Source organism: Rhipicephalus microplus, chromosome 1 (assembly GCF_043290135.1).
Source record: "Rhipicephalus microplus isolate Deutch F79 chromosome 1, USDA_Rmic, whole genome shotgun sequence".
NCBI classification, from domain to species: Eukaryota; Metazoa; Arthropoda; class Arachnida; order Ixodida; family Ixodidae; genus Rhipicephalus; species Rhipicephalus microplus.
Genome location: NC_134700.1, coordinates 48,733,192 through 48,754,616, shown reverse-complemented (window position 1 = coordinate 48,754,616; position 21,425 = coordinate 48,733,192). Strand labels below are relative to the sequence as shown.

Sequence of the window (21,425 nt, the reverse complement as noted above, 5' to 3'; positions counted from 1 at the left end):
TGCATTAGCGTTTGGCTTTCTTCCTTGTAGCAAACACATAGGGTGTGGGCCCCGCCGCGGTGGTCAAGTGACTAAGGTACTCGGCTGCTGACCCGCAGTTCACTGGTTCAAATCCCAGTTGTAGCGGCTGCATTTCCTATGGAGGCGGAAATGTTGTAGGCCCATGTGCTCAGATTTGGGTGCACGTTAAAGAACCCCAGGTGGTCGAAATTTCCGGAGCCCTCCCCTACGGCGTCTCTCATAATCATATGGTGGTTTTGGGACGTTAAACCCCACATATCAATCAATCAATCAATCAAAACCTAAGTTGTGCTGTTGGAGCATCAGGCTCCACCTCAGTAACCGGCCGCTTGTAGGCGAAACGTTAATTAACCAGATTAGAAGACATTGGTCCGTTTCTACCACAAATCTCGAATCGAAGACATAACAGACTAGCTTTTGAACGGCCCACACGAGGCAAGCGCATTTTTTTTCAGAGTTACTATATGCCTCTTTCCTGCAGCTCAGTTTTTGACTTCTATACAAAACTGGCCTTTCGTTACCAGCGGGGTCTTCCTGGCACAAGAGAGTTCCCATGGCGCGATCACTCGCGTCACATTGAACGACAAAGCCCTCCGAAAATTCGGGTGCAATGAAAACAGATCTTTCGCTTTGAGCTTGTTTCAGCTGGCAAACCGCATTCTCTTATTTTTAGTCCAACGCCACTTTAAACCGGCTCGGGCTTTCGAAGTATATCAGTTAAAGGACTGGCAGGGCTAGAGTAGTTTTGCACGTAATGCCGATAGTATCCAATTAGGTCCAAGATTGCCCTCATCTCAAGTTCTGTGGTTGGACGTGGATAGTTCAGGATGGCAGCTACCTTGATTTCTGAAAGCCTTAATTAAGCTACCTTAATTTCTGAGCGCGCTACAACGTGTCCCAGGTAAGACACCTCGCCACACATTAGGTTATATTTAGCAGGTTTCGCGGTAAGACCAGCTTCATTCAACCTGTGCAGCCCGACTCGTAAGCGCTCCACATTTCTTCCCAGATGCTTGAATAGATGGCGACATCTTCAAGATACGGCAGAGAGAACTCGGAGGGGCTATGAGAAAGGCGGTTCTTGAAGCATGAAAAACAGAAGGGCGTATTTCTCAATACAAAGCTCAGCTTAGGGGGACGATGCGTATCAACTGGAAAGATGAATGCAGCATAGCGGCTAGCACGCTCCGTAAGGGAACTTGCCAATACCCTCACACGAGGTCTAATGGAGAAATGCTTTTGGACTGTGACAGAGTTTCTGCCTTCTATCTTCTTCTACCGATAATCGATGCAACACCTAGAATCTTTTCCTGGCACTTTATACATTATGAGAGGAGATTCGTAGTCATTTTTACCCGGTACGTAGACGCCCAACTCCAGCGTTTTATCAATCTCCTCTTCCATGATCTGCTTTTGCACAAGAGAACAACGGTACTACTTGCTACGGATTGGTTCCTCACAGGTTAGCTTGATGATATGTTTAATCACCATCGTGTTTCCGGGATCGTCTGAAAACACGTCTTAAACTCGGAAACAAGCTTCCTGAAAATCTTTTTCTGGACTTCACTTAACCTTAGCTTAAGGTTGAGCTGCTCCAAGATTACCTCTGATCTCTTCTCGATTACATCATTAGAGGTCCGAATTTCTGCTCCTTCTTCCTCTGAAGCATTGAAAAGCAGATTTAACCACGCTTGACTTTGAACGTGTCGTTTCATCAAAATACCGTGGTGAATTTCGTTCAACATTTTGTTTGACCACCTTCCTAATTTTACTTCATAATTGGTATAGAAAGTTTCGATATTACTTTGGCGGGCCCTTTCAAATTACCCTCAAGCTTGATCTTTTTGGACAGCCGCAGCAGCATTAGCTGACTTCCAACTTCAACGGTGCGTTTAATCGCCAATTTGTCATAGTACTCTTTCGACAGCACTGGTGCAGCCTTCATGCGGCTTTCCAGAAGATCTTGGTTTTTGAAGCCTTTGAAGCATGTCTAGAACATACGCCACTACATTAGTGTTCTTATCAAATCATTCCCAAGACTCGCGTAGCAGTCACAATTTCATTCTCAAACTCCGGCCATACACAAGCTCTGCAGGGCTTAAGCCACTGCTTTCATGAGGAGCTGATCTCATAGCGAACATAGCGGTAAGAATACATGTTTCCCAGTCGCGTTTGTGCTTATAGAAAAGAACCCTAAGTATCTGTTTGTGAACGAAATGCATATGCTCTCCCGAATTAGATTGTGGGCGATGGATCGAGCTCTGCACTACTTTTATTCCGTATTTACCTAAACAGGTACAGGCAAGGCAGCTGGTGAAGACACCACCTTTGTCGCATTCGATATAGGGCAGAGCATTCACTAGATGAGGAGAATTGAGCTTCTTAAGTGCTCTAGCTTCTGCGAATTTTGTGGATACACAGAGGGCCATCGGGATGTAGCGACAACGTTGACGTGACTTTGGCAATGGCCCCATGATATCAATGGAAGACGCTGAATCGTTCTGTGATAATTGGCACAAGCTTCATGGGTGCCTTCCACTTGTTCGTGGATATCCCCACTCTCTGACAAGTGTCGCATGAGCACATGAACTCTTCGGTATCCTTCCAGCAATCCGGCCAATAAACACAAGGGAAATTCTACCCTTGGTCTTTTTTATGCCGAGATGCTCGGCCCACGCGTTTTCATCCGTAAGTTTCAATATTTGGCGGTGATACTTTTGTAAAACCAAGAGCCGGTCATACTTGCGACCTTGAACATCTGTGTAGCTACAATACAGGAGCACTGGTTTCTTATGAAAGGAAACATTCTTTTTCTTTGTTCCTGGTTTTTCGCTTTCCATTGGTGCTTTAATCAAGAGGTCCTAACGCTACTCCAATGTGCGTTTCTCAATCAATCTTCGACAGTTCACACCAACTTTCCGCTATAGGCGAGAGCGTAGTGCCCCTCGAGCCCACTCCCAAGGGCGCCACGTCGTTTCCTCTGCCGACAAAGACGGCGGCACTTGCTTCAGTTATAAGTGGCCCGAGTAGCTGACACAGACAGTTTTCATTCCCCGGCTCCATTGACTCGCCGTTAAGATCACGCAGTTAAACCAATTTCGCAGGTGATGTTTCACTACATTGAAAAAAAATCAGTTCCTGCGAAAGCCTCTGCGCTTGCGATCACGTGAGGGTCATGTACGCTAAGTTGGAAAAGAATGATTTACCCTTCTCTTTGAGAAGCTGATCAGGGTTATTCGAAAAAAAAGTTAAGAAAAACGATCGCGAGGCGCGGCAGGCACAGGCACTTCGGTGCGAAACCTACTGAACGACCCTTTAATGACAACTGCGGTGACTGGTAAGCAAGCACTCGGCTTTTCGGTGACTTGCCTGATCCACGCGAATTCTCCTGTAATGTATGGACACATGAAAGAAGGACGGACAACGTTCAAGATTGCTGCTGAGTCTCGAAGTCCTCGACAGGTTTTCCCATTGACACTAATATCCTGGAGATACAGCTCTAACAGCTACATGTTCTTTTCAGACTCTCGAATTGTTGCGAAAGCAAAGTTTTGTTTAGAATTAACCGCAATATGCCCTTCCTTTTTGCCTTTATAGCAGATCAGCGGCTTCCGCGGCTCAAACGCCCGTGTGGTATCAGTGTGCTGTTCAGGAACCTCACTCCATTTCTTCGCTTCCGTTCGCCCTTCCCCTACAGTGTCCTCCTTCAGAGACGGGTTCTTTCTGAAATAACGGTGTTGACTGGTTTACCTTTGGTTTACCTAAACTAAAGGTAACATTACTTTTAGTTTCACAGCACTCCAACTTGACTTAAAACCATCAAAGCTCACTCTGATGCTTCACACAGCCCTTCTCTGAACTACTATAACCTGTGCGAAAGCGACCAGTTTGGTGAACGGAGTGAAAAACATCAGGCACTCACCACATTTAGGTAGCTGACGCCGGCGTATTCTACAGTTTCCCTGCACTGTTACGTATGGCGTGCCACCAAGGTCATGGGCCACTCTCACCACTGTTGGGTATCGTGTGTTTCTCAACTCACGGCTGCTTCAGCACAGAGCTGATAGAGAGCGGCCAAGGCGGTGGTGACTTAAGGCAACTTTTATGTAAAGCATAAATAGAGGTGATACATATTCGGCACTGCCGCTGACAGCTTAGGGAGCTCGAAGAGCCGGGATGGCTTCAGACGCCGTGGTGGTCGTGCGCTGCTAGTGGAAACGGCGGTTGGTTATTTTATAGACCATGGTGGTTACCTTAAGTCGGTAACATCCAATGAAGACCACCGCTAGTCCTTGCGTCTGAAGCTTCCAATTAGAAACCACCGGCTAGATTGCACCCATGGGCGAGTGCTGTTGCCACGCATAGCGTAAGGCGCACCGGTGCCGCCAGGCGAGATGATGTTGACTGCATGAACGGGCTGCATTCAGACCCGTGCGTGGAGGGGCCTTGTCGTGCGTTGCGTAAAACACACCACAGCTGACGATAGCGTCCGCCTATCTCGCTCGCTGGGTTTGACGCTGGTTGCATTAGTAGGAGCGATGAAGTTGGATTTAATGAGTGCCTCAATGGCATAACAATGTACAAACATATGCATGGATGGACAGAATCATGAATGGACAGAAGCATGGATGGACGCACGGACAGCTGGGCAGACCGACAGACAGACAGACAGACAGACAGACAGACAGACAGACAGACAGACAGACAGACAGACAGACAGACAGACAGACAGACAGACAGACAGACAGACAGACAGACAGACAGATGGGCTGCAGGATGGCTACTTCACACCAGTCATCATCATTCACTCTGTTGATATTCTGTTAAGTTTTTACCTTACCCCCTACCACTACTGTCCACTTGGGATACGTTGGCTGCTCGCATAAACAAAGAAATAAATAAATAGACAGTTAAACAAATAGCTAAATAAAGTGCTTGAGAACATCTCAAGCCTGCTTACCCTAAAACAACGTTGTCATCAGCCCCACTATTGTGCGACGTGACGCTACTGCATCTGCCTCAATCGCTGCTTTGATACCATAAACCCAAGACACATCTTCCATTGTGGAGTTTCCAGTGTTTGTTGAACTTTCCTCCTCTATATAGTTTGAGAGCCACCTGAAGCGGTAGCATAATCGATCGTATTCATGACACCAAGACGCTTGCACTTCCACGAGGCAGATGCCGCTGGCACGACAGGGCTGTGCATGATAGCGTTCGGAAGAATCATTAAAATACTTCTGATACCAATGGTCATAATGCGATCACTGTCTACTGAAAAGGCCAATACTTCAACGGTATTCGTTGTCACTCATAGTCAAATTTCTAATTCTTAGCTAGTCGCCATAAATCGGGGTTGCTAACGCTGGGTTCGCGCTATTTGTAATTGTGACACCTAATTCCAAGCAAGAATTATTGGTGACAACACCGACCCCCTAGGTCAATTCTCTCTAACCCATGATTACGGTGGCTATATGCCAGAAATACTGACGGGATACGTAGCCACAGTGAGGGAGTTACGAAGCGGACAGGCTTACGTTTTACCAGTGAGCATCGCAGTGGCACCAAGCATGCCGTTCAGGTTAAGCACATTGTCGTGGTCGTCCTTCAGCCAGTTCTGAAGCAAGGAGCGCGTCTGGTCCAGGAAGTGCGCGACCACTAGGGAGTCCACGTGCCCATTCGTCAGCAGCAACGGGAATTGTACCATTGGTCCACACCCCAGGTCCAGGCCCTGTGGACCGCCGACGTTGAGACGTGACAGCCAGCGGTGTGCCTCTTTGCCGAGGAGACGCATCTCCCTGACGTGCGACGGGTACACCGAGCCGCTTAACACGCCGGGGTCTAGCAGCTCGCGCAGACGGCCAATGGGCACCAGCCCCTCCTCATACTCGTCGCCACCCTTGTTGTCCTGCGTCCATTAGGGGCTGAAATTTACTTTTTTGCTTGTTTAAAACAAGGCATTACTTAACAATATAGAGTGCTCTAAACTTCTTGCTCAATTCGATTACGTCAAAAAGACAAGGTTCTTCAAACCAACAGACTAGCACCCAACCCCTCCTATTTCCGGTAGTGCATATTCTTAGTTTTGTACCTCAAGTGACTATTTGAAAAAAATATAGAGTGGTAGCTCGCAAGCTCGAATTGTTTTATTTATACCTAAAGGCACACGCATTTCAAAACGCGCATGGCGTTTACAGAGTCCACTTGTCTCGTTACTGTACCATGCACATAGGGAGATGCAGCTTCATGCATTATTTTGACACTAGTTGCGCCATTGTTAATTTTTTCGCCATGGCAACAGATATTCCCAGGTTGTATATGAAAGGAAGCGTATAGAAAGCATGGCATATTTTAAAATACACACGCTTCGACTTCTGATGGAAGAATAGATGGATGTAATAACGTTTATTACGGTGAAAAAATCTGCAACATGGTCAGAAGCAGGCGGGTGGGGCCCCTACTTTAGGGCTCAACTGGCCTCAGCCGCCCACCGCGCCTGGTCCAGGAGCGCCCATTGGGCCTCCTTTTCCTCGCTGGCGAGCAAGGTCTCCCACTACTACTACAAATCGTGATTGCGAGTAACTGTCTGCACAAAATATGAATCGACCATGGCACTCGTAGAGAACACAATGAATCATGTTTCTTGGATGGCAAAGCCTCAGAACTGCCACCTTTCAAACTCTTTAACTTAAACAAAGACTTCATGGTTCAAGTAACTAAGGTACAACCCTGCGACAAGGTTTGATGGGAGCATCGATATTGTCTGGCGAATAGAGCTATACAAAGTATGACAACCAGGGAACCTAGAAAAGAAGGCAAGCAAAAAGCTGTATCGTGTGAAGACCTCATGGCTGGTTATAATAAATATATCGTTCAGTACAGACTATATTAAAAAGCGAAGCAGTTCTTAGCGAACTTCGGCGACTTTGAGCGTATCTATCTATCTATCTATCTATCTATCTATCTATCTATCTATCTATCTATCTATCTATCTGTCTATCTATCTATCTATCTACGACTTTTAGCTCTCGATACCAAACTTGGTATGACATGACATGACTGTATGAAAAACATCTTTCACTAGTCACAACATGAAAATCATGAAATGTATGTCATGAATGTCATAATTTACAATTTATGGTCAAGCATCTCTTGCGGCTGTTTCGTTTACATGGTATATTGCCCAACCGATATGATATGGCATGATTGCATGGCGAACACAAGCGGCAGACTCTAACATGAAAATCATGACATGCGTGTCATGTAACAACATTACTAAATGCTGCGCTCATGATGTGCTCTCGGCCGTTTCACTAGCGTCATATATACCAAATTTGGTAATACAGTACATGAATAAATGACGAAGGTACGTGACTGGTGCGAACATGATAATCATAAGATGCGTGTCATGTAACAGCATGACTACATGCCACGCTCATGATGCACTGGCAGACATTTCACCAGCTTCACTTATACCATACTTGGTATTATGGGACGTGAATGGATGACAGAGGTATGATACTAGTTCAAACATGATAAGCATAAGATGGCGAGTGTGTGAAAAAAAAATGGCGAGTGTGTGAGGTGCCGACCAGTGCGGACGCGCGAAGATCGGCTCCTGCTTTCAAGAATGCTTTCCTGTGGTATTCACGAATTCGTCGCCAAGTGTTTACTCTCATCGTGTGCCTAAGTTCTCAAGAAATCAGCAGATACCACCTTTGTGCCGGTGAGTGGACTTTTAAACCGTTTTTTGGGACATTTTTACACGGCAACGCCACCGGGGGATTTAGGCCTAACCAAGGAGGCAATTGTCGCCGATGCGCCGGCCCGGCGCCAACGCGACTCAACGCTCTGCGCGTTCGAGTATCTGCAACTGAGAATGGAATACCAAGTAGATGGAGAGGACATCTCTCCAGAGGATTGCACGGAAGAAATGGGTTGGAAGGAAGCCGAAACGAGACGCTCAAGGAATAAGCAAGCCGTGGTTAGCGTTCCTGCTGCCAAGGGTTCGACCAAGGCCGGCGTTGCGGGAGACGCTCGAGCCAGTCGTAGTAGGTATGACACCAAGCATACAATTGTGCGAGCTGGACGCATGCCGCCACTACCTAAGGACTTCAGCAAAATTGTGCTACGACCACGTGGAGGATTAAATATCTCGAGAATTGGCACTGGAGCCGTGGCAGACGCGATAGTACTGGCGGCCGGCGTCAAAGAGGAAGAGGCCATGCAGGACATCATCTGTTCCAACTTGCAGCAGAACATTATGGTGGCAAGCACTCCGGACCAAGACAGAGCTTCAAGATACCTCAAAGTCAAGCAAATTGACATTGGAGGCAAAGTTTTCGAGGTTAGCGCGTACGCCGCGGCACCCCACGACACTTGTAAAGGAGTGATTCGCGGGATCCCCGTAAGCGATACTCAGGACATTTTGACCCGAAAGATTGTGAACGCGAACAACCCGCTCGCGCTGCAGGCCAAGAGAATCAAGGACACCGGGACAATCATCATAGCGTTCGAAGGACACAAGGTGGCCCAGATTCGTGAGATATGGACCTTAACTTTTGCAGTGCTCCCTTTACCGCAAGAACATCGATATTTGTTACGTTTGTGGAAAGCTGGGACATCGGTCTGACGTCTGTCCGAACCCAGCTGAAACAATCTGCAGAGGCTGCGAGATCAAGAACCCAGATAGCCTGCACCAGTGCAATCCAAGATGCAGGCTGTGCGATGGTCACCATCCCACGGCAGACAAGGAGTGCAAGAACAGGTTCTTAGTGCCATACGTCGTCAGACGCAGACGTTGGGAAAGATCGCGAGCAGCCGCAGAAGCCCGGGACGCATCAATCACATCGAGTCCAGACATCAATGACAAGCAGCTTATTCCAGCCTACGGGACCCAGAGCATCCATACTACACAAGAACAGGAAAGGCGGCCCCACTCCAGGGGGAGGTCACGTTCCAGAAGAGGTTCTAGACCCAAGGCCCGCTCCCAATCACGGGGGCGCTTGAGTTCTCAAGGTCACCATCAGGGTCGGGATCAGTCTGGGCGGCACCCGAATGGCCAGCTGCCTGGCGTTCAGTTCGAGATCACGGCTTCACACCCAGGGAGGACGCCTGCAGTTACTTCGAAAGGCAGCTGGGCTGAGCGAGTGCGCAACGGCGGGGCAGAGGTGATGACAGGTAAGCTGCCAGAGCATGATAGAATTGCACAGCTAGAGCAAGAAAACGCGAGACTTACAAAATCGAATGAGAGGCTATCAGCTGAGTTAAAGGAAATGAAAATTCTTCTCACTAACCTAACCAGCGCGCAATCTTCACAGCCAATGCCTCAGCCAGTTGATGTCCCTGTGGCTGAAAACGTGGGGGACTCGAGAACCGCGAAAAAGAGGGCAGTCATGGCAGAACACGTGGAAGCCAACCAAACGACCATGCCAGATATGAAAGAGGTGTTTGACACGCTCAGCAAAATAGTAGCCAATCTTAGCGAGCAGATGGGTAGGCTACAATGAAGCGTGGCGGCACTGGAAGAGCATATGACTTTGCGCATTACAAAGGTCGAAGCATATCTGCACAACACAGCAAGGCCTCCTCATGCACCAAGCTCACCCCTTCGGCCACCAATACTAGTGGTACCAAACCTGACGACAGGTGCAGCATCAGGCTCTGGCCGCCCATGTGATAACCATGATGGCAGCGCTACGTGAAGCATTTCGTATCTGTCAATGGAACTGTAGAGGTTACCTTAAAAAGAAGGCAACACTGCAGCAGTATATCAGGAGCAGCCAAGAAAAGCCTTATATTATATTATTACAAGACACCCTTTCACCGCAAGCAACGTTGCCTGGATTCCGGCCTGTAATAGGGGATACTGAAGGGAGGGGAGTCTGCACCTTCGTATGCAACAAACTAACGCACGTAACCCACGACCTCAAGATAGAAGCAGGCCGGTTGGAACACGTCTTGATAGAGATCGTGCCGGGTACCAGCAACCGTCAGAGCATTTTCATTCTTAATATATACAGCAGTCCAAAGGAACAAAAGCAAGGGTTTAAGACGGTTCTAAAGAAAGCTGTTAATATCGCCGGGGAATGTCCACTCGTCATAGCAGGTGATTTCAACGCCCCTCATCATACAGTGCGTTACAAGTACAACACTGGGAAAGGAAGTCGACTTTGGCAAAGTACCAGTGAACTTGATCTCACCCTAATCACAGACCCCAGCCTACCAACAAGGCTTGGTACATCTTGCTGCAGGGATTCCACCCCGGACCCTAAATTTGTAAGGAACATCAAGAAGGCCCAGTGGATGAACCTTGCTGTAGACCTAGGGAGTGACCACTGCATTCTTGCCACTACCTTCTCCGTGGAGCGTAAAAAGCAGAGAGAATTTCACTTCACAGACTGGGATAAGTTCAGGAAGATTAGGATGGAAAGGGAACAAGATGGCCACAGACAAGGCTTGGAGCAGTGGGTCAAACAGATTAAAGATTACATCAAATCCGTCTCCTCCGCCATTAGCACAGATTTTCCAGTTGAAAGAATGGATAGCCGGCTCGCTCATCTTCTTGAGGCAAAGCAAGCACTACTTAACCGTTGGAAGGGTCAGCGCCTGAACCGAAGACTGAGGAAGAAGATAGCTGAGGTAAACAGATCAGTCGAGGAACATTGTCGCGCACTATCGAGGCAGCAATGGGACGAAATCTGCAACTCCGTCGATGGTCAGATGCGCAATGGCAAGACATGGAATATGTTAAAGCATCTCCTCAACGAAAACACCACCAAAACAAATCAAAAGCATGTTATCGCTCGAATTTTGCATAAAGAGATAGGGCGCACTACAGAACAGCAAGTTGTTCAGCAGCTCGTGCATAAGTACCTCCCAATCAAAAGAGGCTTGGCACCACCAAGTAGACAGTACCAGGGCACGCCAAATCCAGGTCTTGAGGGCGACTTTAACATCGAGGAGATCAGAAGAGCCTTGCATGATCTCAACGGCAGGTCGGCCCCTGGCCCGGACGGTATTACAAACAAGGCCCTGCGTAACTTTAATGACGATTCAATTGAAACCCTGAGGGATATGATCAATTCAGCATGGAAAGAAGGCAGGGTGCCAGAGCAGTGGAAGCTGGCCAGCACGATCCTTATTCCTAAGCCAGGAAAGCCCCCTAACTTGGACAACATGAGGCCAATATCCTTGACATCATGTATCGGCAAGGTCGCAAAACATGCCATACTGCACAGGATAAACAAGTAATTGGAAGATAACAACCTATATACACACAATATGGTTGGATTCAGGGCAGGGCTATCCACACAAGATGCATTGAAGCTTATCAAACACCAGGTCATTGACAATGAAACCGGAGACGTGAGAGCCATTCTGTGCCTAGATCTAGAAAAAGCGTTTGACAACATCCACCACTCATTCATACTCGAAGCAATTTCCAAGCTTGGTCTAGGGAAAGCCTTCTATGACTACGTATGGTCCTTTCTTACAGATCGGAAAGCCGTGATGAAGATTGCAGATATCGAGACCGCAGCAATCGAACTAGAAGCAAGGGGCACGCCACAAGGGGCAGTGATTTCACCAATGCTGTTCAACATTGCCATGATTGGACTGTCAAAGAAATTATCGAGCATTGAAGGATTGAAGCACAGCATCTATGCAGATGACATTACCATCTGGTGCACAGGCGGAAGCGAGGGGCAGATTGAGAGCGCTCTGCAAGAGGCGATTGACACCGTAGAAGACTACCTTCGCCCTTCCGGGCTCAAGTGCTCCTCGAGTAAGTTAGAACTTTTGCTTTATCGGACTGCACGCCGGGGACCGAAGCCCAGGGGATGGAAGCCGTTAAACCAGATAGACATCCATCTCCGTACAAATCAAGGGGATGCCATCCAGAGGGTCGACTCCATCAAAGTCCTGGGAATGCTGATAGAGTCTACCGGCGCCAACAGCAAATCTATAGCCAAGTTAACTCGGAAAACAGACAGTGCGGTGCACCTCATACGCAGAGTGGCCAACAAAAGAAATGGGATCAAGGAAGACAACCTCATCAGGTTGATGCATGCGTTTGTTCTAAGTCACTTCACATACGAGGCAGCAATGCACAACTGGTCAAGAGCAGAGTCCGAGACACTGAATGTGCTCCTCAGGAAAGTTATCAAGAAGGTCCTGGGCCTACCCATACATACCAGCACCGAGCGTCTGCTTGAGCTTGGCATACACAACACGCTCGAAGAAATAGCAGAAGCCCAAGAGAGAGCACAGTTTGCAAGGTTATCTACTACAAGGTCGGGGAGAATGATCCTTCAGGAGCTGGGCCAACACCCAATAGCAATCAGACGCAATTACAATGATATCCCTGACAACATCAGGGAGACTATCACGGTATCTCCTATACCAAGAAACATGCATCCAGAACACAACGTCGGAAGAAGAGTAGCGAGGGCCAGGACTATACTTCGTCAAGTCTCAAACGAGGAACGAGGGGTCGTATTTGTTGACGCGGCTTCCTACGCCAATGGGAAAGCTTTTGTGGCAGTGGTAGTCGATGGGGCTGGCCATGTCGTCAACTCAGCGACGGTCGGGACGAAAGACCTAATCATTGCGGAACAAGTGGCCATCGCCTTAGCACTCAAGATGGATAACATTGAAGTCGTCTACAGTGATTCCATGGCAGCACTACGGGCTTTCGCCAAGGGGACGGTCTGTGAACAAACGCTGAAAATACTGCAAGGCAAGAACATAACACATCATCTTCTGAGTTGGTTCCCAGCTCACCTTGGACAAATCAACGATTCCCCTCCCAATCTCAACGAAGCAGCACACGAGGCGGCGCGAGAACTCTCCAACCGCGCCTCCCCGGGGATGCGTTCTACCGGTGAAGGGGATAACCGGGAAATTCTTACAACATATAACGAGCTCACTAAACATTTCTACCTGTCTAGAAGGATTTTCCTTCCACCTCACAAAAATCTAACCCGGCCCCAAGCACTTACATTAAGGCTTTTGCAAACGCAGATGTACCCTACTTTGAAAATGTTACACATCATGTACCCTGACCTATACCCAAGTAATCTTTGTCCACATTGTGGGGAAATAGCTTCATTAGAACACATGCTCTGGCAGTGCACCAAATTCGCTCATTTATCGCACATCACCTCTGCCAGATGGGAGGCGGCAATCCGCAGCTCGTCCTTGGCAGATCAGCTCTGGGCTGTCCACCAAGCCCGCGAGGCGGCTGAGGAGCTTGGCATCTCAGTCCCCACGTGGGAGCTGCCCGCAACACAGTGATCTGTGTTTTGGAGGACCAAATAAAAGTTTATCCACTCCAATCCAAGCATAGGATGCGTGTCATGTAACAACATGACTACATGCTGCGACGATAGTTATAGCGCGAGACCAAAACGACAACACAGAGACAAGAAGGACACGAAGGACACGCATGTCATAACTATTGTCATGCCATACCAACTAGCCCAATCTGTCACAATTCTAAGTTACAAGCTACGCTCAGATACACTCGCGGGCGTTTTTCTAGCTTCACATGTACCAATCTCGGTATTACGCGACACGAATGGACGACATAGAAGAATGACACATCCAAACATGATAATCACGACTTGCGTGTCATGTAACAGTATGACTATATGCCAGAGTCATGATGTGCTCCTGGCCCTTTCGCTAGCTTCACATATGCCAAATTTGGTATTACGTGACTTCAATCGATGACGAAGGTATGTGACTAGGGCAAACATGATAGCCATGAGATGCGTGACATATAAGATTATGGCTACATGCCACAGTCACGGTGTCAATACATTTAGACGTGATGCGGTGCGAGTGCTCGCCGGCGTTCATTTCGTCGCGTCACTCCAGCGTTACCAGGACAGGCGCCGATCCTGCCATATACTCGCAGGTTCGCACCGCGCTGCGTTACTTTGACGCATCTGTGTTTCAGTGCGTCCAGCGTCCCTCCGTCACAAAAAAGGCAGACGCAGTATTGTCTGTGTATCGCATACGCATCGACGCGAAATGCAGTATATCGCATTTCGCGCCGGTTGTCGTCGAGCCACTCCGATGGACGCCGGTAGCGCCTGGCGTCAGACTATAGATTGATTGCATTTTCCTAACGTAGCGTCCCTGCGCCCAGCGTACGCGCACGTCAACGCAACATTGAATTATATTGGGCCCTTCACGATGCGCTCGCGGCCGTTTTGCTAGCACCACACATACCAAATGTGATGTCAAGTGACGTCAATGAATGACGAAATATACGACTAGTGCAAGCATGGTAATCCTGACACGCGTGTGATGTTAGAATATGACAACATACCCCGCTCATAGCGTGCTCGCTGCCGTTTCGATAGCTTCACACATACTAAATTTGGTATCACGTGACGTGAATAGATGACGAACGTAAGCAACACATGCAAACACGATAATCATGAGATGGAAGTCATGTGTGGCATCATTTACCTCCACCTCGTAACGTTGTGCTGATCTTAAATTGACAGATCAACGTTTCGCATTCGTGCTTCGCATATCATCGATTCCCACTGTACGTGGTATTTGTCAATTTTTCAACTACAAATAAGTCAAGTTGTTTTTTTCTTCAACTGGAAATATCTCGAAAAATATTTTGTTACCTATAGTTCATTAATAAAACGTAGTTAACTCTTTCGTTACCACGCGAAAATGTTTATTTTGCATACGTCTGGAGAATATTGGATTCTCTAGTTTTATAAGTACTCCAGCATAGATTGCAGCAAATTAATTTTGCACGATGAAATCCTCTTTTCAAAAAAGAGTGCTGTAGAAGAAAAAAACAATATTTTAGAATATTCAAAATGTGAACAGTGTGTAATCTGAAGTTGCAAGCTGCTAAACAGTATAAAAAACACTAAATGTGCAAAAGTATTCAAATGAAACAAAAATCAGAATTCCCATCTTGATGATAAATGACCCAGGACCAATATAAAAATTATTAAATGTCATGCAAATAGTTATATTGATATAGACAAAAAATCAGAACCAAGGTACTGCTTCATTGCTTGTCATGCAGTGAAGCACTGCTTGGCTTTTCGTGAGAAAAAACTGAACTCGTACACCTTTCTCAGTAAATATTTTTTGTTGCCTGTGATGTGTGTTGCAAATAAATAAATGGGGCATGGGCTTGGGAAGAGGCATGACAGATTTAGAGAAGCACATAAGAGGAAGGCGGAACTAGCCTTGGTAGAGTAAATATCGACGTTCAGAGCCATAACCACGTGTCCTCGTTCATTATATTTGGTGCTGCAAAACCCGGGAGTGGTCGTCCCGGGACGACGATGTCATAAGCCTAGCGTCTTCGGAATGTTCGTGCGCCTTTGAGGGCCAGCGTCTCACAGAATTTACACTCCTGACAGGTCCACTGCTGGACTCCAACACCAAAGCACGCGAGGTGAACGGGCAAGTCATTGTTTTTATCACTAGAAAAGCTCAGCTCTACCAGTTGGACAGGCACATCCTCGACGTAACTGTAGACAAGGCAGTTGACCAGAAAATCAAGGATGTTGCACGTTACCGTGACAAGATTGTGTATGCATTCACTGAGGGGCAGTATTTTCTGTCTGAACGCAAACTGGTCATGTATCTGACACGAGCTATTCTGCGCTGTTACGCCAGACATTAAAGTGAAAACTACAACGGAGTTGATTTCCATGAAATTACGCACGACTGTGACATTGTCAAAAGAATGGAAAGAGACATTACAGGTAGCGAATGCTCATCTTCTAAGTACGAAACTGATTTTTATGCTAGTCAATCCGAATATGAGAACAGTTTGAAGTTGAAGGAAATGCCATAGCATGAGGTGTGACGGCGTGTTACAGTGTAGAGCCATTAATTCAGAATTCGACGCGTCGGGCTGCTTTTAGCAATGATGAAGAGACGATGATGTTCATAGAAAATACTTGTAGTGGCGGCGTGTGCCACCGGTGAATGAACGACTAGACAACTTGAGTGCCCATCGGAACAAAAGCCCCTTTATTCCAACTTGCGCATGCTTATATACATAACAAACACTGGCGCCACTAGTGGCAGTGATCGTGGAACCGAAAGCAAACAGACCAATATACAACACATTCCCTTACTAAAAAACAGCCATATGGATTAGTGATTTAGTAGTTTAGTGTGTTAGCGCATATGCAAAAAAACACTATACAAAAATAGAACCTGTACAATGAACGTAACTATCTAGTACTACAAAATCAAACAGTTTACACAAGGAATCTACCGCACTGCATACGTCCGTTTCATTCACTTTAGCACAACTTCTCATGTAGCCATAACGCTCTGGTGGCAGTCTCTTTCTTGGTAGTTGCACCCTGCGTTGTTTTGTGACTGCTCCTGGAGACTCGGCTGACTGCGTCACAGCAGGCGACCCGTGCACCTGCGCTGCTGAAAGAGATGTAGGTGCCTGCGCAGCCGGAGAAGACGTAGGTGCCTGTGCAGCGTACGCAGAAGACGCAGGCGCCTGCGCAGCGTACGCAGAAGACTTGGGTGCCTGCGCAGGCGAAGGAGCAGCAGCTGAAGTCCTGGTAGTTATCTCTGTGGTGGGGCCCCCGCATGTAGGCAGAGATTCTCCCCCCCCCCCCAAGCTGTACCGTTTCCTCCCCACGTTTAATCTCAGAACTGCTCGCGCAAGTTCCGAGATAATACGCCCGCAACGAACCGGTCACACAAGGAATCTTCCTGAGAAGGAAAAGAGCAGCTCGCGTAACGTGGTAATGTACTCATTGATTGTTTCACCGACTTGCTGCATGGCCTACCAAACCGGTGCCTTTCGACCACAACATTTGTTGTTGTCGTGAAGTGCGCATGCAGCGATGCGACAGCAGTATCGTACGACGATGCTTCATGCTGTGTCTGAGAAGTGTACTTTACATTTCCCGAATCCGTATCAGTAGTTGGCTCACCGGATTTTTCGTTGGCCGAAGACTGAAGCGGTAGTTTGTGAAATATGCGCTGACATTCTACGCCGAAGCTGTGGACTAGGAGAGCCTTGCGACGGTCCGGCGCACAGTCCGAAACACCATATGCGAGCAGAAAATTCTCGAAGATGCGGATCCATTGCGGCCAGGCAACAGCAGGGCGGCCAGGCGTGGGCAGTAACGGGGGCAGTGGTGCAAGTCCGAAAACACTCATGGTGCGGGAAACGGTCGGCGAAAATGACGAAAATCAGACTCCCTCCTAAACGAGCGTCCTCGTCGCCAATGTAGTGGCGGCGTGTGCCGCCGGTGAATGAACAACTAGACAACTTGAGTGCCCATCGGAACAAAAGCCCCTTTATTTAAACTTGCGCATGCTTATATACGTAAACAACACTGGCGCCACCAGCGGCAGTGATCGTGGAACCGAAATCAAACAGACCAATATACAACAATACTCTACAGCAAATGTTTCACGCTATGAATTGGACAAGAGGGGAACAGTCGTTGGAGGAGTGTGGCAGTACTGCGAAGCTGGAGCAAGAACCAAGAAACAAAAAGATCAAGTGATTACCAGCCTTGAAAAAGCAGAAGGAAATTGAAGAAACGGTAGAAGATGTGGCATGTTCGACAAGAATAAAGATACTCAACAGCTTTCTGGCAATAACCAACAGAAGCTGTGTGGCAAGGAAGAGCCTTCTGATAGCTTGCCGATTAGCTACAATGGCAAAGCTATCCCTGATGAAATTAACATCGTCGTTCAGAGCCACGACCACAGGTCCTTGTTCTTTACAATGCGAATTATCCTCTCTAAATCAGCTGTCCAATGCGCGTTTTCGTATAGCGTCACCTCTTTCCACGAACAACCTCACTGCGCTAGGTCAACTTTTCAATATATGCATCCAAGCGTACATTTGTGCATTTTTGCATAGTGGGAGATAGTGTGCTAAATTAAAAACAAAAAACAGCAATATCGCACGCGTATCTAAAACGTTTCGGGGTATTCCGGAGTCGGAGTAAAGAAGTGCTCCTGTGTCCTTCTTATCGTGATGAGAAGCTCGGTAGCCGGTGCCAGCCAATGCACCCCAGCTACTTGTGGACCCCGAACGTAACCAGGATAGCTCTGAGAGTGTGCAAAAAGGTTAGCAACTACTCACTTACAATGCAGGAGAAAAGTTAAGGACAATAACAAAGCAAATACATGAATGGCTTCAGATTCCTCAGGCTGACGCAACACATCGTCTCCATAAAGCCTGAAGCTGAGGTGCTATCATTGTCGGACTCTATGGCATCCTCCATAAATGCAGGTGTGGTTGCACGACATATAGAGCAGAGAACTCTTTTTTCGCAGGTGCGCACTAATGCGAGCGTCACAACGACCCCATAGAACAGACACTAGATGCAGCCCAGTGTCTGATGTAACGATACAAGTGACACCAAACTGCTGGAAACTGGCTGGCAAGGCCACCTCTACACTTTATACATGCAGTGTACTTTCATAAATATTTTTTTGTAGAATAAAGTTTTCTGACTTCTGGTAACAGCTCTCAATTATATAGCTGGCACAAATTTCTATCAAAGATTATTGGTCAACACTATCGTATTGCAAAGCTCACGTATTATTTGATATTTCGCCTAAATGTTTTTTTCTTCCTTAACTTTGATGTTGCTCGAGCATAAGCACGAGGGGCACGCACTTCTGTTCAGTTCGCTAGCAAAGGACATTTTCTCGACAACACATGCACATTGGTTAGCGTAAAGACCTGTCGAAAATCGCCATGTTGCTAAACGGGCTAATAATAATTGATTCTGAAAGCTAAGTGGCTGGAAAACTATTTGCGATGTGCTGGATGCACGAAAACAAATTCAACATATCGAAATCGCCAATACAAAGCGTCGCGCAACGGTGCTTGGTTTGAACAGGCATAGTAACGAAAGACTCAACTAGTATGGTGCACCTATTCGAAACAGTTCTCATTTTTTGGCAGTCCTTTAAAAAAATATTGATGGAAAATTATTTACTTAGCTAAAACATTACAGAAATGTCAGCGCTTAGAATGAAATTCAAATTCTACCATCAATAAGAACAAATGCCAAATAGAAACAGGAATTTTTCACAATCGGTAGTTTCCGAGAAAATTTCTCCTAACCGAAACTAAAAAAACGAAAGGTACAGAGCCCTGTGCATCTAAGTGAGTTCTAAGGACAGTAGTATATGCACTAAAAACACAGTGAAAATTTCACTGTGGTGTAAGGATTGTTTCTGACTTTTGTTATTTCTAGATGACGTCTTGAGATAGTTCCTCATAAGTAGGTCAGTATAATTAAATGAGGTAAACGCCAGTCAGCATGAATGTTCGTGACCCAGAAATTCCACAAAGCGTGCGAATCTTCTATGCATAATGCAAGAATTTTCTGAAAGCTTGCTCCCCGGGAACAAACATTGGCGTTACGGCCGTGTCCCTGAGAAAATTTCAACTGAAACGCCACCACTTGATGAAAAACCACTGTTTATCATTCTTTTTCTGTACCTACCATGCACACGCTCCTTAGTGATACGATTGTCACTTTCGTGATGCAAATGTTGCAAAGTACAGGGTCAATTTTTACGAAAAAGATTACTGGAGCGGATGTCCTGGCGAGCCGCAGTGACTGCTGGGAGCGCGCTCATGCGAGAGTGATAGCGAACACAGCCTCTTTCCGGTCATCTCGCGGCGAACAAAACGACTATTCATTGCTGATATCCCTATTGAAATCTTGGGTTGATGGATGCTGGTATCATTGGTTGATATGGTGGAATAATACTGGATTTGGTAAAAATGAGAGTGGATATGGCGTAAATGATACTGGATATGGTGAAAGCTGTAGTGGTCATATGGCTGATGACGGCGAGAGTGGAAAAAGTAGTGGCAGAAGGTGATGGTCGTGGAGAGCCAATGGAGTTAAATATTCGTGGTGCTTCACTCTGTAATGTGCAGAGAAATGTGTTTATGGTGGAAAGAAACCAACGCCGCTCATTACATTGTCTAGCCCGTTTTTTTTCTGTGGTGTCAACAACGCTTCAATTTTCGTGGAGCGTAGAATATGGCCGTGAATGTTTGCATTTCATGCAGGTATGCACCAGTTTGACATGTGCAATGTGGTGCTTTTGTGTTGCTTATAGGACTAGAGGTGTTGCTGTGAACAGTGACAGTAATTGTGTTACATCGCCACGCAACGTCAAGAAATAAATGAGCTCCAGTTCACAATTACAACTTTCAACGGTGGACCACTATACATCGGTCACTTGATGCCGTCACGCTAGACACGCTACTCTGGCAATTCTTGCAGAACCAATTACTTTAGCCGTACTTTTAGGTACACAAATTGCGTGCGACGCTACAATGCATAAACTTCTACCTTCTACATACGTCGAGACATGTCCAAGCGAGCTTTAGTTTCACCCTTCTGTTCTACCTCCATGATTTCCACAAAAAGTTTGGCCTGCGGACCGAGCCCGTACGTGTTATCGGCGCTTCTGGGTTCCAGCATCGACAATTTTGACGAGTAAGAACCACAATACAGCACAGCCGTGGCAACATTTACACTAAATGAAGCATTTTTTGAGTGTACAGTGTCCGCGCAAGACGCGAGAAACATGGATGCGACGTGGTGCCAGCACTTCTCGCAAACGTATGCTTCCCGTCACCGACAGCCACCTGTCTCACTCGCTGGTACTTTCCTAGCTTTTATGCGAGAAATAGACTTGTTCATTAGTATGCTTACTGACACAATATGATAGCATAATGTTTCCTGCACTCTGCATTCGTACTGACCAAGCCGTTATGTAGTTGTTGCTAACGGTAGAGCTACAGCAGTGCGCTGACACGACTGTGTTGTACGTTGCGCGAGAAAAAAAAAGATCGCATTACTCAATCACTTGTGTGGCCGTATCGATCGATTGAGCCTCGAGGCGTCACAAAGGCTGAGCAGATGCCGCCATTTAGTGCGAGCGAGAAACGCATAATACACTTGACAGTAACATCCGGTAAACTGTAGTTGCTCCTCAGTCCACTCGGTTTTTTTTCCTGCCCCTTCTGAATTGTAAGAAAAACATAGCGCTGTTGCCATTGTCGCAGTGGAAATTGTTGTAGGCAGCAGTTGTTTATGTTTATTAAATTTGCCCGATTTAGCAGCAGGTACCGATCCCGTCTACCTGAAGCAAGCAACAAACGAAACTTAAGTTGAACGGTCAGTTCGTAAGTTCACTGGTGGTTTAAAAGCAAGCTTCCTGTAACTTGGCATGGTGCAGTGGTTACCGTCTTCATTCACTATTCTAAAGGGGACACGTTCAAATCTTCGAGATCATGTTTTTACGGGTGCTTTTTTTGCATCGCGTTTGCTATACAATTAGGATTCTATATAGATTTCAGTGGCAGCTAGTCACGGTGG

General features: G+C 46.9%; 1 protein-coding gene across 1 annotated transcript in view; it reads right to left on the bottom strand.

Moving 5' to 3' along the window:
* Window positions 1-21,425, bottom strand: part of LOC142765565 (indolethylamine N-methyltransferase-like) — a 333,220-nt gene that overhangs the window by 187,724 nt on the left and 124,071 nt on the right. Inside the window, exon 5 of the mRNA XM_075866762.1 lies at window positions 5,559-5,929. Within this exon, the coding sequence (XP_075722877.1) occupies window positions 5,559-5,929 (371 nt within the window). The remainder of the gene's footprint in view (window positions 1-5,558; window positions 5,930-21,425) is intronic.